The 17,993-nt window shown below is 48.1% G+C and overlaps 1 protein-coding gene across 1 annotated transcript in view; it reads right to left on the bottom strand.

Annotated features, from left to right (window-relative positions):
- LOC122386433 overlaps positions 1-16,697 on the bottom strand; it is a 34,587-nt gene extending 17,890 nt beyond the window's left edge. The window contains exons 1-3 of the mRNA XM_043375612.1: positions 16,363-16,697; positions 7,154-7,394; positions 225-418 (exon numbers count right to left, since the gene is read on the bottom strand). Of these exons, the coding sequence (XP_043231547.1) occupies positions 225-418 (194 nt within the window). The 5' untranslated portion in view covers positions 7,154-7,394; positions 16,363-16,697. The remainder of the gene's footprint in view (positions 1-224; positions 419-7,153; positions 7,395-16,362) is intronic.
- Between the last annotated feature and the right edge of the window lie 1,296 nt (positions 16,698-17,993).

Raw genomic sequence — 17,993 nt, 5'->3', positions numbered from 1 at the left:
AATACGATCGAGACTAAACGGTTAACTTGCAAAAGATGGTACGAATTCAAGGCATGTTTCTTTGATTGGGCGGAAATTACAATTACAAGTTACTCGACCTTCAATGACCTAGTGGAGTTTTATTTCTTACACTTTCTACCTACAAAGAAAGTTTACTTTTCACCATGACAGCCCTCCGAAATCTCTCAGCCCCCACAGCCACCTCTGCTGCCTCCCAGTCTCACCCCTGGGGACGGCCGGATGGCGCCGCTCGCCGGCGGACCTCCTGCCGCAGATCCTCCACCACGGTCTGGCGAGTGGTCCGCTCCTCGATAACTGCCTGCTCCAGGCGGACCACCGCACCGGCCACCACTTTGCTCAGTGAGGCCATCTCCCGGCGAAGGGCGGCCAGGTCTTCACGCACATCTGTCATCTCCATCTGGAACGCAGAATTATAGATTTTGTTACGTTTCTACTCATCATAAATCAGTGGCCTAGTACGTAGTGTTTCGTCGTACGCATTACGACATGTCTTGCAGCTTTGTGTCTTATCACGTCACAAAACGACGTGTTATATCGTATTATGACATGTTTTGTCATGCAAACCGTATTGTTGCATACCAGGCAGGCAAGCTTGGCAGTCAGGCAGACAGGTCTTATGTAGGTAACCAATATAGAAATTGACTATCGTTACTAGTTTTTCGCAAAAAAAGAGATAATAAAAAACGTTATCACTTCGAAAGTCTACCCCTGGCCAGGCCTTTTTCATAACGCGGACGGTGAGGGGCCGGTTCGCGAGTTTCCTAAGTGTGGAACTATTCATACCGTCGCCCGTTCGAGTGACGTCATCAGTTGGCGCTGGCGGCTAGGTGCATGGATTGGCGGGTCCTTAAGTTGGCGAAGAGGCGGAGCCAGTTTCCTGCGTAAATATTTAGCCAGTCTTAATTTTAGCGAGTTCCCTAGTTAGGGAAAAAGCAACTTGTTCTACGTGAATATATAACCGGTGTTATTTCAGTTGTCGTTCGTGCATTCGCCCACCTTGGAAGCATATCTCCTACGAGGTGCTTGAGTTTTGACGGTGGGGTTTGTGCACTGCGTTTCGCTTCAGCATTGAGTAAATGTCTTCAGTAGGTATTACCAGTGGCGGATCCAGGGGGAGCAAAATGGGCATTTGCCCCCCCCCCCCCAAACGGCATGATTTTAACATTACGCCTATGGACGATGCATGGAAAGAATCGATAAATTGTTATGGTTTGCCCCCCCCCCCCCCAAAAAAAAAACTCTGAGCTGGATCCGCCTCTGAGTATTAGGGGAAGGTGGGGTAAGACGGACCAGCTAAGGTTTGAGGCCGCATATCTTTCTACACTGCTGTCGTAACTCATATTGTTTATAGTCTTCTGAATGCTCAATCCTTCCTCTTTTGATATGTGCAAAGACTGAATTTCAAAATAAAGACATCTAGGTGGTGGATGGTCTTAAAGGGGGACATGACGAAAACTCAGACAAGAAAAAACGCGGGGTAAGACGGACCACCCAGCAGTGCCTGCTATCCATTCATGCTTGGTACAGTTCTAATCTGTACTCGAGTAAGTAGAGTGGTAAAATAACAAAATAAACCTTTATTCTATACTCATATGTTATGGAAGTGCAACTAAAAGCTGGGAACATGTGTGTTGATTGTCGTTTGGCATGAATGCACGCTAGCTGAGCATTTGCAATGGTCCATGTGCAACAAAGACTCCTTCCTGAAGAATTGGCTTACTTAAACTTGTGTCACTGCTTTAGAAAATAATTTTCCATATGATGGGTACAATGGACCACCGCAGGGTAAGATGGACCACAGTGGTCCGTCTTGCCCCAAATCTAAATTCTGTCATTATCATGACGTGTACCTATGTCAAATAGCCCAACATTGCGAAACCTTGCCTGTTCTTAAGTGTGACTATAACCAAGTTTATAACTTTGTTCTTCACCGTAAAGTGCAAAATAGAAGCAAATCATGCAATAAAGGCGCCGAAATTGAATCACCCGTAGACCTTTTATATTAGATCGGTTTGACGAAAAACAACACTTTTCTCAATAACTCAAACGCTATGCATCCTAGCCTCATGAGCTCAAGGTGGCCATTGTTACGAAGGGAAACAAAGGTAGTGAGTGCATAAAGCAGTAGATAACAGCAGCGGTTCAGCCGGGAGGGCTGGTGGTCCGTCTTGCCCCGCTGGGCCGTCTTACCCCACCTTCCCCTACGGCTGGTGATACTGCCTGTCGGCGTTGAATGATGTTTGACACCAAAAGGACACAGATTAGCAGGTAGTGCGGATTTATTATTAGCAGATTTATTAGCGAGATTATTAGCGGATTTATTATTTATTATTTTATTAGCAGGTAGTGCGGATCTATAGTGCGGATAGTGAGTGACGCCATCTGGACCGATGCTGGAGATGGTAGCGCCACCTGCCGCCACTTAACTGCTCGCTACTTGTAACAGTGCCTGGCTGGTGCTGTGTGCTGATTGTTTGAAGCGTAGTACCTCATGACGCACATATATATAAGGTCACTTTGCAAAATTTGAGGAGCATGGACGAATTAATTTGTGAGACATTGACGCCTTAGTAATACGTAATTGTTCCCAACACAAGCTACGTACCTATTAGATTTCAATGTATTGCTCAACTTCCCATAATAACACCAGGGGCGCTAGTGCCGCGCGCCGCTAGCCTATAATCGTGCAGCGATTGGTCGGCCGACTGTGAGCCATGACGTCACAGCCTGTAACGTCATCTTGGCGAAGCTTACGCCAATCAGAGACCTTAGGTATGGGCAGTTCCACACTTAGGAAACTCGCGGCCGGTTCGACCTTTGGCGATTAGCTCCTGACCTGATGCACTTAGAAACACCAGATGTATAGGGTAGGTGAACTCAGACGACATCTCGCCCCTGTTCAAATTTAGTGACTGACACGTCACACAGACAGTCACACAGACAGTCACACAGACAGTCACACAGACAGTCACACAGACAGTCACGCAGACAGTCACACAGCAGGACTGACACAGTCACACAGTCACACAGACAGTCACACAGACAGTCACACAGACAGTCACACAGACAGAGTCACACACACACTCACACATACAGTCACACAGACAGTCACACAGACAGTCACACAGATCGTCACACATACCGTCACACAGACAGTCACACATACCGTCACACAGACAGTCACACAGTCAGTCACACAGACAGTCACACAGACAGTCACACAGACAGTCACACAGACAGTCACACAGACAGTCACACAAGACAGTCACACATACAGTCGCACAGACAGTCACACAGACAGTCACCAGACATTCACACAGACAGTAACACAGACAGTCACACAGACAGTCACACAGACAGTCACACAGACAGTCATACAGACAGTCACACAGACAGTCACACAGACAGTCACACACACAGTCACACAGACAGTCACACAGACAGTCACACAGACAGTCACACAGACAGTCACACAGACAGTCACACAGCAGGACCTCGGCTAAGGAATTTCGACTGGACAGATGGGGACAAACCCGACTCCACAATGTCATATACCACCTAATATACACCGTATAAGCGGACCTTTACACCACACCTAACATACATACCAATACCGTAGGTAAAGGTATACCAAAATCCTGCCTAATCAGAGCATCCGTAAACATGTCTACACAAACTTCTACCAAAGGTTTCGAGGCCAGCCTAGGGCCCTCAGAAGCCGAAGTCGAGCCGTCGGAGGCTAGTGGTCATTAAGAGTCCGCTTTGGGACCTTCGTGGGGCCCAAAGAATCCAGTGCGTAGCCCTTTTAGACCAGCGTGGGGTAATATAAGGGCAGCGTGGCTTCCTCTAAGACCAGCGGCGTGGGGTCTTCTGAGGCCAGATTGGGGCCCAATGCTCGGGGTTACATGAGCAGAGTTAATACGCATTACAAACGGACTACAATGGTGAGCGAATAGGAAAATCCGTTCCTGATACGCATTTACTTGCTCATGTAACCCCGGAATGAGAACAGCTCAGCTTGGGGCTATCTAAGGACAATGTAGGCCCTCTTAGGTTAACGTGGGGCCCCCTGTCCTCTGAAGTTTAAGGTTGGAGCTGGGACCTCAGAGGCTGGCGTTGGGCCATCAGAGGCCACCTCGAGGGCCTCGACGGTCAGACTGTAGCCCTTATGCATGTTTAACCCACGAGCCGCTGGGGGGGGGGGGGCATAAAGTTGCCCCCTTACGTCTTGCGGAATATCTCCGTAACCTGATAAGCTACGAACGTGAAACTCAAGGTAGCATCAAATGAATACCTAGGCAATATTTGAGCAAAATTTGGTGGCTGTAGCACTTAAGATGACGTCACAGTGACGTCATAAAATATTGTCGTTTTTTGATACGGACCGTTTCTGATGTCGCTGAGCATGAAACTCAACTGTAAATGAACTAGACAGCACCTGCTGTCATCCTGAAACACCTAAATGCACACTCATCTAGTTCCTGACCAATAATCGGCCCTTTATATACGGTCCCATATATCTGATATATCGTGAGGAAACTGAGAGTCGCAAATCTATAATTTTACCTGAGATCGACACCAAATTTGGACACAACCTCGGCTAGGTATTCAGGAAGATATGTGCTTCTCTATCTCGTCGCGTTGTAATGATATCGTCGCAGAAGTAAAGGGGGACAACTATATGCCCCCCCCCCCACCGGCCGGCGGGTGACGCGGAGGCCCAGTGGCCGCCGGGTTCTTTAAACATGGATTACACGACACTTTCATATTGTGGTCCTCAGTGACCTGACCTCTGTTACCTGACCTGGTATCAGTGACCTCAAATAGCAAAATATGTGTTCCACGAGCAATTCTTGCGCCCCTTCGGGGCGCGGGTTAAAAAAAATCAGTTTTTTATTTTGTTTTACATTTTAGGGGATTATTTCAAAAGTCACTTATTTAATTTGGGGTTCAAAATCAAAACAAATATATAACAAACAAGATAGCAGTTTTGTAGCGCTGCTCGTTTTATATCTTTTTGTTTTTCAACATTTTCCTTTATCTAAAACTTTGGTCTTGACAGCTCCTCCCATCAAACCTCTTTTGGGTCGGAAATGCCTGAACGTGACGTCACTCTGACGTCATTTGCGGCCAACCTATCATAGACTGTGGAAGAAAAGGTAACGAGGTGTACATAAAACCGATTTACAAGAGGGTTCTGAAATTTTCGCGGCGATCGGCGCATTAATTTGGGAGATAGTGCGAAACGACTGGAACGGGGGGTGGCATAAAACACCCCCAAACAGGGCGCGGGTTAAAAAAATTCCACTGGGTCCTCTAAAGTAAAGGTAACCTCAGGATTGTGGATACGCCGCTGGATGTTCTCTACGATATTAGACTAAGAGCAGTGTAAACACGGGCGACAAAATATGAAAAGGAATTAGGATCGATTGACTTTCACATTGGGTTTGACAGCTTGGAGAATATTTATTTGAAGCGCATTATATTCACTCCGACAGGATGGGCAAAATCTCGTCACTGCCGGGGCAACTGGCAGCCACTGCGGGACATTTGCCCCCTCCCCAGTAGCGGGGAACACCTTCAATTAAGGTGGGGGGGGGGGGGCATTGCCGACTTTTGGTCCCATTCTTTCCATGCAACGCCCATAGGGCTTATGTTAACCCGCGCCGTGCTGGGGGGGGGCGTTTTTACGCCCCCCCTCAGGTTTTTCGCGAATATCTCAAAAACGGCGGCGCGCAGCGCCGCCGTTTTTGGTACACGTGTTCCTACATCATTTCCGCACATGTTGTGAAAATTTCAGACCTAGGCCGTTCAAGGTCAGGTCACCAGGTCACGTCAAGTGACCTTACCTCAGAAAAAGTTCAAAGGCTCGCTATAGCTACACCGACTGAACGATCACTTTGAAACTTTCAGCGATTGATATGAGTAACAGTATGTATAAAATGTATATCTCGGATTTTTGATATCTGTGACCTAAGGTCAGGTCAATTTTGCGACCTCTCCATTATAAGTCAATGGGAGAAAATTGAAATGCGCCTCTTTTGGACGAATATCGTTCAAAACGCTCTCAAACATCGGTTCATAGGTAAACATGACACACTGAATAGGAAAAATGCACCTGTGACCCCTCTGTGTGCCCCTGAGGTCATCTCAGGTCATGAACGGTCGCCAGCAGTTTTTTGGCTTTAACTTTTGATAGAGACGTGCTAGAGCGGTGAAAACACGTCAGATGTGTTCAGCTCGACGATACGGATCGACTGATATGCAACATGACCCTTTTCGGTCAGGTCATGACCTTGACCTGAGGTCAAATTTTCAAAATGACCTTTCAAGGTCAACAAATAGTTCATTCGACGCGTCTCGACGAGAGGAACACGATGCTGGCAAAAGTAATGTCATGGCGCTTATGAGTCAAAAGTTATTGACGAAAAAACGTTTTTCGTAAAAACGGCTATTTTTGGAGTTTTTGCCCTCTGGAGGCTAAACCGTTGACCTGAGGTCAAATCTGAGAACATTACTCAGAAAGGTCTGTAAAAGGGCTATCGAATGCGCTTTTCCGCGGCGCTGTAGCTCTATCGGTTCCCGAGATAGCCGTTGGCAGTTTCCAAAATGTTGAAATAGTCAACATTTTACCTTTGGTGACCTCTGGTGACCTGACCTTTGACCTGACCCAAAAAATGACCGAAGTGTTTTCGTCCTTATTTTTGACGCTCTTTCGATTGCCGCTTACCGCGTGTCGCTACGTGGCCCAGGAGCCGAGTTAGACGGGGGGGCGTGAAAACGCCCCCCCCCCCCCCCAGCACTCGGCGGAAAGTTCAGGCCACCAGCACGGCGCGGGTTAAAATGCCGAAATCGAGGGGACACGGTTCCCCGGTGCACCCCCCCCCCGTTCCGCCACCTATGCCCTCTTCCCCGTTAATTCATGTAAGCACAGACATCCAAACACCCAGACGGGTACCTAGCACACAGAGAAGACACACAAAGACTCACAGAATCACATACACACCGTTACACAAACACATGTAGTCTGACTATAGACACAGACGCACAAAACACACTCAGACAACAGACACAGGGACACACAGACCCCCCCCCCCCCCCACACACACACACACAGGTCGGTCCTGCTCACCTGATATTCGCCGCCTCCGCCGTGGTCGGCTCCGGTGGACAGAGCTCAGTACCGTCCACACACAGTTGGACCACCCGCTCTGTCGACTGAACCGGCCGGTGGACGCAGTGCAGCTCGTGCCCCTCCGGCTCCTCCGTCGGCCCTTTGTCCCCGTCTGGAAGTGCGCCGGACATCAACACCGCCAGTCGGTGTGTCGGCAGAATCGATCGTGTTCAGTGAGTCGGCGGCGCGGTGTCCTGGCCTGATGACGTCAGTGGGGGGTCACCAGGGTTACAGGGACAACACGGGCCGCCGGTCGATGTGCAGCAGTCCTCCCCCCACCCCTCCCCTTCCCTTCCCCAATCCCCGGGACAACTCTGCAACTCGGCAAAACAAAACATAGTGACGAGCAGACATGTGCACTGTGCAGGGATGGAATCTATGATTCCATCCCCGGAATCTAGGATCTATGATTTCATTGGATATCTCGACAAATTGAGGGGTTCGGACCTACATCTCATCCCTCGCCCGGTCAGGGGTTGGGGAGGGGGAGATTGATCAAACCCTCGCCCACACATGGGGGGGGGGTGGTTGCCACCCCCGCCCTCCCAGGTATTCTTTCTGCTCTGCACTCAACATTGTTTGAGCTAGAAGTCTGATTTTTCGTATAGTTGCTCCTCTATACTTTCTTGATATCCACTATAAATTTAACCCGCGCCCTGGTGTGGGTCTGAGCCACCTTCGCCCTGGTGGGGGGGGGGGGCCAAAATGACCCCCCCGTCTAACTCGAAAACGAAGAGGGCTAGGAAGACGCGGAAAAAAGCAAACGAAAGCCCATAACAAGTACGTTCGAAAGTATTTCGGTCATTTTTTCGCTAAGGTCAATATTGAGGTCGCTAGAGGTCATCATAGGTCAAATTTCAGTGTTTTCGGTGTTGCCGGACATATTCCGCTGTAGCTCGGAAACTAGAAGAGCTAGAGAGCCGCGGAAAAAAGCAATCGATAGCTCTTTTCAAGCTCTTTCGCCAAGGTTCGTCAGATTTGACCTCAGCTCAACGGTTTGGCCTACAGAGGTCATGCAAGGTCAACTTGGCAAATTTCGTTGAAAATGTTTTTAACTATAGCATGCATTCACGAGAAAATAGAGAAACGATTCATGCACCATCGTGCTTGGCTCGTCGAGACGCGTCGAATGATATATAGTTTGACCTCGAAAGGTCATTTTGAAAATTTGACCTCAGGTCAAGGTCATGACCTTACCGAAATAGGTCATGCTGCATATCATTCGATCCGCATTGACGAGACAAACACGATAAACGTCGAACGGAGTCTCTATCTCTATTCAATAACAAGTAAGTGCAGAAAAACCGCTGGTGACCTCTGGTGACCAGGGAGATGACCTAGCGTGACCTCAGCGAGGTCACAAGCAAATGGTTTCACATGGGCTGTGATTTGCTGACCCAAGACACTTCAATAACGAAATATAGGAACAATCACGCCCGATTTAGCTGAAAAACAACTACTTTTCGATTCTCCCATTGACTTATAATGGGGAGCAGCGATGACCTGACCTGACCTTAGGTCACATTTATAAAAAATCCGAGATAGCCATTTTGTAGAGCTGGGCGACATCTTCAAGTACTGTAAATTTTACATCGATCGGATAAAAGCTGTGCCTTTGAGAGAGCTTTGAACTTTTTTAGAGGTGGTGTCAGTTTTGGTGACCTTGTGACCTGACCTGACCTGACCCGAACCCCCCAAAAAAGGACATGATGTAAAAATGTTGAATAAACAGCTATACAAAGTTTCAGGGCGCTAACTCAAGTGGTTTCTGAGTTATCGCTGAAAAACCACAGGGGGGGGGGGCAAAATGGCCCCCCCCCACCAGGGCGAAGGTTAAAGTTTCTGTGGTTTTTGGTTTCGGAGATATAAACTTGTTTTTTTCAGGCCTCGTCAATCGTCATGACCCAAATGACCAATGCTCAACATCTTGCGTTGGCTATGGGCCTTGTGAGCATTTGACACCTTGCTTTCGGCCTTTTTTGCCAGTCTTACCTGCCACCTATCATGGAACATGTTGTTCGACGATGTACAGATGTCAAGGTCAGGATCAAGGTCAACCTAGGTCATCTAAAATAATTGCGTTTTAGGCAAGTTGAATTTACTTTTCGTGAAGTTTTTTTACTGCATTTTTGGTAAAAGCTTCTCAGATCATGATTTTATGTAATATGGACACAAAAACACTCGGTGCACACATCAGTATGCACACAGACACACACAGACATACAAACACATATCATTGAGCTTGACCAAACTTGACCTGAAACGACCTCAGCAGCAAAAATCTGGTAGGGTAGTGTGACAAAGAGGTTCTAGCTGGCTTGGCACCAGAAAACGGCATCATCATCGGTATATGATAAGCACCGCACTTGATGTCCAACGGTGACCCAAAACAGCAACATTTTTTAGTGTGACCTGACCTGGATTGTCAATGGCTGACCTGAGAAGGTAAAACTGGGTATCATTGGATTCGTCTCTTTCCAAAGAATCTTTTTGGTGCTTACCGCGAAGCTCTATCTCCAACAGGAACGAAATGGCGCGGGGGTGGCAGCCCCCCCCCCCCATGCGTGTTCTAGGATGGGAAAATGGCATGTGCGGGCGTGGGTTAAACCAAGATCACTTTACTTATAAGGTTAGTTCACTAAAGAATTTTTGCCGCCCAGGTGACGTCACATAATATGGTAGCGATTTGGTAGCCGTTTGCAAATACATAAATGACTTGCGTGAGACATTTATAATGCAAGGTATTGTTCAAGGCCGTATAGGCCGTATATAGGGTATTGTTTGTGGATTTTGCCTTAAAATAGGTAGTGATAATGGGCAAATTTGCGATTTTAGATCGGACTATTGAGGATTCAGACGACTCTAGCTTTATTTATCAGATCGCTTATAATATCACCAGGTTTTCTGTCATTATTCTCCCTTATAGTGTCTGTTCATCAGAGGTTGGTTTGTATCGCACAATGAAATTGAAATGCTGATGAGTGATAAAATTTTTATTCAGCTATGAATATTTTTAAATTTTGGGTTGAGCATGGCCATCAGATATGCAATAATTAGCCCTCATAACAATGCTGCATTGGCTATATTGACAAAGTGATGGTCTGAGCAATGTACACCAATTGCCTCTTTAACAGTTTTTGACATGTTTCAAATTGTAAAATCTAGTAAAATCATGCATTAGAAAAAAATGTGGTAGTCGTTAAGCAAGCCCCACACTTGTTTTTCCAACCAGGAAGAGGCGCTCTACCCAGAGATGCCTGCTAATCAAGTCAAACCAAACCAAACCTAACCAAACCTGGCCTAACCTTACCTACAACCTACAATCTTAACCCTCGCCGGCCGAGGGGGGGGGCGGGTGCCGCCCCCCCATAGGGTTTTTTCGCGATAGCTCCGAACACGCTGGCGATAGAGAGCTGAAACTTGGCATACCTGACCTTTGATCCAAGCCGGATCTTTTGACACCAACCGCATTTTTGGGTCAGGTCAGGTCACTGACCTATGACGTCATAAGTGAACCTCTGCACGGTCTTCAGATGTCGCAACTTCGCAACGCCCTCACTGCCAGAGGAGATGTCACAGGGAAATGAAACTTGCAGGATCTAGTATCCATTATGAGTCCCACAACTTGTATATCTCGGATTTTTCCTAAAGGTCATATGAGGTCAGGTCATTTTCGTGACCTCACCATTATAAGTCAATGGGGAAAAATGAAAACTGCTATTCTGGCGCCGGGAACGATCTCCAACTATCTCAAGCACACAGAATCGTGATTTGGTGCACTCCTTGCAAGGTTAGATGCGTCACTTTTGCAATGTTGACCTTGCGTGACGTCATTTATGACGTCATCAAGGTCATATTAGTTTGTCGTCAATAACTCTTGATCAAATTGAGCTAGCGAGTCGGGAAAGCCACCAATAGACTCAGGAAGACCTGCCGAATCGAATGATATGCGACATGACCTCTTTCGACCAACTTCGTGACCTGGGGGTGCTGACATGACCTTGACCTGAGGTCAACACCCCAAGTTGACCTGACCCGGACAAAAAGTATATCATTCGACGCGCCTGAGCGAGACGAACACGATGCTGCCAAAATCGGCGCTCTGCGGCCGTTTTTTGCGAAGTTATTCACCAAAAACTGAACCGTACCTTGGGGCACTTGACCTGACCTCAGAGGTCACCGGTTGACCTAGGACCTTAAAATCGGGTACCAATCTCTGCGTCTCGTAACGGCGCACACGCTCGTTTTTTTCCGCGACGCGCTAGCTCCACCAGGGGCGAAACGGCGAGGGGGGGTCGTACCCGCCCCCCCCCCCTCGGCCGGCGCGTATGTAGAAAACCAATAGGTCCGGCGAGGGTTAAACCTACAACCTAAAACCTACCACCTTAACCTACCCACCACACTAAATCCGCACTGCACCAAGCCATTAGCCAAATCCGCTCCGCACCATGCCAAATCCGCACCAGCCGAATAAGCCCACACCAACAAGAGCTCGTCAAAGTTACCATATTTGCAGATTGGCTTCTCCAGTACACATTCATTATTCATGGTTTCCATATGACGTTCAATATATCTTTTGCTGGATTATATGAAATTGAAATAGCTGTGCAAAATGTGCCAGACCATGTTTCTAAGTGACTTCAATGATTTAGAAGTTAGAACTTCATCACTCACTGGTCTTCTTATGTAAGGAACTGTGGGCAGCATGGGCACAGTCTAACGTAGCTAATGAACCTGCAGTTCAGCTGCAGCCTTACATTAAGGTTTCCTGAGTGTGCAATATGCATTCAAAAATAGATGTGTTTGGAGTGGACGAAGAAGGTGATGGTTCTTTGTGCTGAAAATGTTTAGTGTTGTATTCATATTTCAGCATAGTTCTTCAACTCAATTACTTGACCCATCCCGGTCACCCATTATCTTAAGAGCACTGCTCAACAAAATGAAAATGATTTTTATGGGTGCTATTAAAGTACGAACATTAAATATCATCAGCTCACAAATATTCTTATGAATCATGTGATGTTTTGTATCTCTAAATGATTTCCATTTCATAAAAGAACATACTCCACCCTTGTAACATTTATTGTACATGCCACCTTGGAAATACATTCATAATGATTCATGTCACTGTAGCACTTGTGCTTGCTCATTTGCGCCTTGCGGCAGCACGACAGTTGCTCACAATGGTCTATGTTAAGGTATTAACCACAAATTATAATAGTAAACAATACTCTACTCAATTAACTAGGTACTTATTGGATGAGAGAAATGTAAAAAATTGACTCAACAAGACCAGTCAACCAGGTCCCTTGCTTTGGTGATCTGTTGATTGTTCTCGTATCAAGTGAACTTCAACATTTTATGATTTAACACATTATTAATATTCACTAGAAATAAATATTTGTGCTAAAAAGACCAATACTGGCATGTTTTGTTCTCTTGAAAGGCATAACACAGCCTTTTTCACACTTCAGCCCATTATCTTGTATTCAAAGTGGCTCAGATACGAGTCTTCAGTTCAAGTTCCTTTGGTAGTGCAGTATGAGGCATACCAAGTTCCAGTGGTATTTTTGAAGCATACTATAGATCACTCGCCAAAACAATGCACCTCATAGAAGTCTTGCTATTGTTAAGTGAATGTTTGCCATTCGATTTGGCCAAAATCATAATAAACTTGCATATTATTGATAGAAAATGGCGTTAGTATCTAACTTTTGCAAAAGCGGCGCAAGACGCATTTGGTAGCACTATTTTTTCCTTCACGAGAAAAAACTTCATCGAAATTTGCAGGCCTCATCTAAAAGGCAAAATTAATGCTTGGTTCATTCGAATTCGACCTATTGAGGCCCGGTTTTGGAAAAATCAAGCCTTACTGAGTCAAATGGTATGCTTTTTATAATACTTCAGCCCTCAACTTGGGCGTCAGCCCAGCTCAAAACTCGGCCTCATTTGTATGGATCGTTATGGGGTGAAGGGATTTTTGCCGCCCACGTGACGTCACGGTAAAGGAATTCTGAGGCTCGTGAACGGGGGCTGGGTTAAACCCCCGATCTGTTTTCGCAGATAGAGTGCGCCGCAAGATTCTCCATACCGTCTGGTGCATCCTTTTGACATATTCTCTGAACATTTCGCGTCCTATCACTTTAGGTCAGGTCAAAAGGTAAACACCTGGAACAATGCCAGGGTAAAATTATACTACTTTTGTTACAGCGAAACACAGTTGTGCTCGACTAAAAAGAAATTGCCGACTCGACTATCATTCAACTTCAGAAAGCCCTGACTCAACTCTGACTCAAACAAGGAACTGATTTTTCCCTTGACTAGACTCATGACTCAAGCGGCTCAATGAAAATATGAGTCGACTCAAACTTGACTCAATTTTTTTTTTGTTGAGTCAAGTGAGTTGACTCAAAATTGACTCAGATAAAAAAGTTGTTGACCGGGGGGGGGGAATAAAAAGCTGTTATGCATAACCCGCGACCTGGTGGGGGGGCTATTTTTTGCCCCCCCCCTTCCAGACTTTTCGATATATCTCCAGAACCGCTGCGCCGATCGTCACTAAACTTTCAGTACCATCCCGGACATCAATTTTACACATTGTGACAAAACATTTTCCCAAAGGCTATGATAGGTTGGCCGGTAATGACGTCAGAGTGACGTCATGTTCTGCCGTTTTCGACCCAAAAAAGGGTTTCGCGGGAAGAGCTGTCAGGCCTATAGCTTTGCAAATACAGAAAAATGATAGACATTAAAGCTGTAGAATCGACAGGGCTACTGCATTAAAAAAAAATGCATTTGCATTTGAGCCTGCAGTGAAGTATGGAAAAGTCAAATAAATATGTGACGCCTCAATCAAAAATGAATTTATCGGTGCTTTTGATAAAGCTATTTTAGATTTACACCGAAAGAGTAGTACCTTGCTTGAAATAATCGTGCTTCTACCTCATGCTGCTTGTCACGGAAAATTTATTTTCTACCGTGGATCTGGTAAAGCACTAATGGCTCTGTCAACCACCACCGGTAAGCCACCAAGGCTTGTGGTAGGTTATCATCACTGTAAGACATCATGGACTGCCACCGATCAGGGTGCAGTCACATTGATCTGTAAAGAGCTGCTGACGGGCCCCGGTAGCTCTGTTTGCCATACACTTCGTCAGGCGTGTGACACATTCATGGCAGCTGGGACCTGACCGATATACTGTGGCAAACGGTGGCGTGCAGATTTTTACCGTGAAACCCACCAAACCCACTCTTTCTCTGGATATGCAGACATTAAAAATCCGACAAATAGTTGCGAAAAGGAAATCGAAAGTCAGGAGCAATTCAATGCATAACGCCTTAATTCCGCTGCATGTTGCTCCCCTACCACCACACGGCAGTTTGTTGGTAGCTCAGTTCTCCGCCCGTCTGTGCCCACTGCACGTGTAGCTGACCACGTGTGCTGCGCCCCCCCACCCGGTGCGGCAGGCGGCCCCTTTGTGCGCCCGCCGGTGTGACGGCCTCCCTCCGGCCCGGAGCAGGCCGGTCAGCTCTGGCGTCACGGCCTGTGACGACCGTCACCGCGGCGGCAGGGGAGCGTCACGGCCCGGCGCCGCGGCCGGTGAATTGGGCCACCCGGCGCCGCCAGACGGGCGGGAGCGCGGGGCAATTACCCACTGCCCACCGCCGCGGGCCCACGATACAGGCCAGTGATAGAGTCGCTGCACCAGTCACACCGGGAGCCATCATTGCCATCAAAACCATCAACACCAGCTGCATGGTCAACCCTGGCCGTCAGCCGGCAACAGCCCGACGTTGTTTGACGAAGACCGGCTCAATTCGGTGCCGTAAAACACGGCGGGGTCAATTAGTCAGCGACAGCGTTGTCAGATTTCTGAATAAGATTTCAATACTCCGATTATCTCATGACTGATGACATGCTGTGAACCGAGACGCATGTAAGCCACCGCGAGGAAAAATAGGACACACCACGGCAAGGAAACGCTCTAAGCACTGTATACCACACGCAACTCAAGTTGGGCGCCAGTAGTTCGGTCCAGGTCTCTGTTACACCCCGAGGGCCGGACTGGGAACAGAGCCGGGCGCGGGACCCTCAGGGATCGCTCGGCCGGGGGCGTCGGGCGCGGCCAGTAGGACAGACAGCCGGCCGGCCGGCGCCCCCCCCCCCCCCCCACACACACAGCCCATGTCACACCGCTGATGGAGTGACTACCGACTCAGCCGCCGCCGCCGCCGCCCCGGGCGCGGCCAGCAGGACAGTCAGCCGGCCGTCCGGCGCCCCACACACCCAGCCCATGTCACACCGCTGATGGAGCGACTACCGACTCAGCCGCCGCCGCCGCCGCCCCGGGCGCGCTCATTACTGTTCATTAATAAAGCCTAATTAATGTCCTCCTCGTCTGCCTATTGTTGGGCAGCTGCGGAATTTAGTATCGGCCTTCTGTTCTCTGTAATTACGGTGACGATAAACAGCGAACGATGGGGAGAGAGCAGGGGCTCCGATAAACTCGTATATCGCCTCCGAGAGGACCGTTCCACCCCCGCCCGATCCACGCCGGCCCTCACCCATTCGACCGGTCGTAACCCACTCCAAAGCACCTTCCCAGTCCTTGAAACACCCCTCCCCGTGCTGAAGGAGCCCCGTCGCTGAGCGGCAGGGGGACGCCGCTAAGGTCATCCATCAAGACCACAGCCAGGTGGGTATATCGGCCGGGCCGGGACGAGGGTCCGACTGACGTCTTTTTGTTGGCGGGCGGGCCGGCGCGGTCGGCCCCAGTGAAAGCAGGGCCGGACGGGTCGGGGTGACTTGGTGCAGTTGACGTCATGTAGAGTGGTTCACCTCGTCAATCAGAGCCGCGAGTGGAGAAGCGCCGACTTGGAGTGCTCGGAAACCGGCGGAGTTTGTGAGGGATTTTGGATCTGAATCTGAAGGAAGGAGAGTGAATGTCCGGTGCCTTATTGGTTGTGGAGGGTTCGGAGCATGCTACGGCATTTGTTGGAATGGAGTCAGGAATAAATAGCATTGTTAGCTAAAGTGTGAGTGCAAACAGAACACCAAAAGAGACAAGACATGGCGACGTCATTTCGAAAATTTTCTTGACCTGAACTTCGAAACAGCAACAGCACAACACAAGCAACAGCCACATTTGGCTATCGATTCTACTCACTCGTGGCAGGACGTTGAAGACGAAGCTTCTAGGGTACCCTCGTCTGAAAGGTAGTGGACGGCCCTCCTCGTTCAGCCGACACCTCGGCCCAGAGACGGCGGTCTGAGGAAACGTCCTCACCCGAGCACCGTGACCACTGGAAGCGCTCGTCGCCGACGCCAGTCCCACTATCTCCTCCAGTTCCGGACCCTCGGACAGTAGAGGCGATGGCACAGCGCGTTAGGCGGCAAAATCGCCCCTAGGCGCAACTCCGCAACAAGAGGACACTGACGCACTAGTCGGCCGCTGCGCGGGGACCACATCCTGGGCGGCTATCTGCAGCGGAGGGGCTGAAAACATGTCAGCCCGGACGGACGGACGGCGCCTCGGCCCCGCACCAGTGTCTCCCGGGCAGACACACTGAAAACATTTTGAACATCGTTAACTGGGTAAGTGGTTATTCTGCATACCGGAGTTTTTATATACCCAATAATGGGTGTTCAGGGAGCGTTTGACACCTTTAACCGTGTATGACAGTCTTCATGACACTGTAATAAGTGTCACAGTATACATTTAAAAGTGTCTGACACTCATCATACACTGCAAAAACACCCCACCCCGTTTTTAAATTTTCTCAGTGCAATATACGATAATACTAAACAATGTTTCATGGCTGCGACAACTGAGCTACATGCAAAACAGCTATCGCAACGCGACCCAAATCGTAGCCACATGAGACTCAAGAAAGGCACGAAAACTCGCCAATTAGGACCTCAAATGCTTTCATTTGACCGCCTATATCACAGAACGGATATTACACACAGGACGGCCGGAACAGCCAAATGTGGTGAGGGAAACGACTAAGGAAACCGCCGTCTCCGGGATGCACTCACATAGATCTCTAACGATTTGAATGAAATCGTTCCTTTCAAAGACTGAGTCAAGCTTTGAAGTTACACTGAAAAATAATAATGCCTGTGGGGAATTTTTGGGGTATCGGACACCGTTATGACACCCGTGAGGGTGTACGTTCTGCTAACATATATCTCACAGATCTTTATATAACTCCTAATAAGCATTCTTAGGGTATATTTGGAGTGTCAGATACCCCAAAAACACCCATGCAAAGTGTCAACTTCATTACAACAACCCGCGCCCTGCTGGGGGGTGTTTGAACACCCCCCCTTGTGGTTTTTCGCGAATATCTCAAAAACGGCGGCGCGGAGCGCCGCCGTTTTTGGTACACCTTATTATACATCAATTCTACACATGTTGTGAAAATTTCAGACCAAGGTCATTCAAGGTCAGGTCACCAGGTCACTTGAAGTGACCTCACCTCATAAAAAGTTTCAATGTCTGTCATAGCTACACCGAGTGACCGATCGCTTTGAAACTTTCAGCGATTGCTAAGAGCAATAGCATGTACAAAATGTATATCTCAGAATTTTTATATCGATGACCTAAGGTCAGGTCAATTTTGCGATCTCCCCATTATAAGTCAATGGGAGAAAATTGAAATGCGCCTCTTTTGGACGAAAGACATTTTAAACACTCCCAAACACCGAATTACAAGTAGTTTAGACAAACTGAACATGAAAATGGTGTCCGTGACCCTTGTTTATGCCCTGAGGTCATCTTAGGTCACGAATGGT

The sequence above is a fragment of the Amphibalanus amphitrite genome, unplaced genomic scaffold, assembly GCF_019059575.1.
Source record: "Amphibalanus amphitrite isolate SeventyFive unplaced genomic scaffold, NRLGWU_Aamphi_draft 000251F_arrow, whole genome shotgun sequence".
Classification (NCBI taxonomy): domain Eukaryota; kingdom Metazoa; phylum Arthropoda; class Thecostraca; order Balanomorpha; family Balanidae; genus Amphibalanus; species Amphibalanus amphitrite.
The sequence above is the reverse complement of the archived record's forward strand: the minus strand, read 5'-3'. Positions and strand labels throughout refer to the sequence as shown.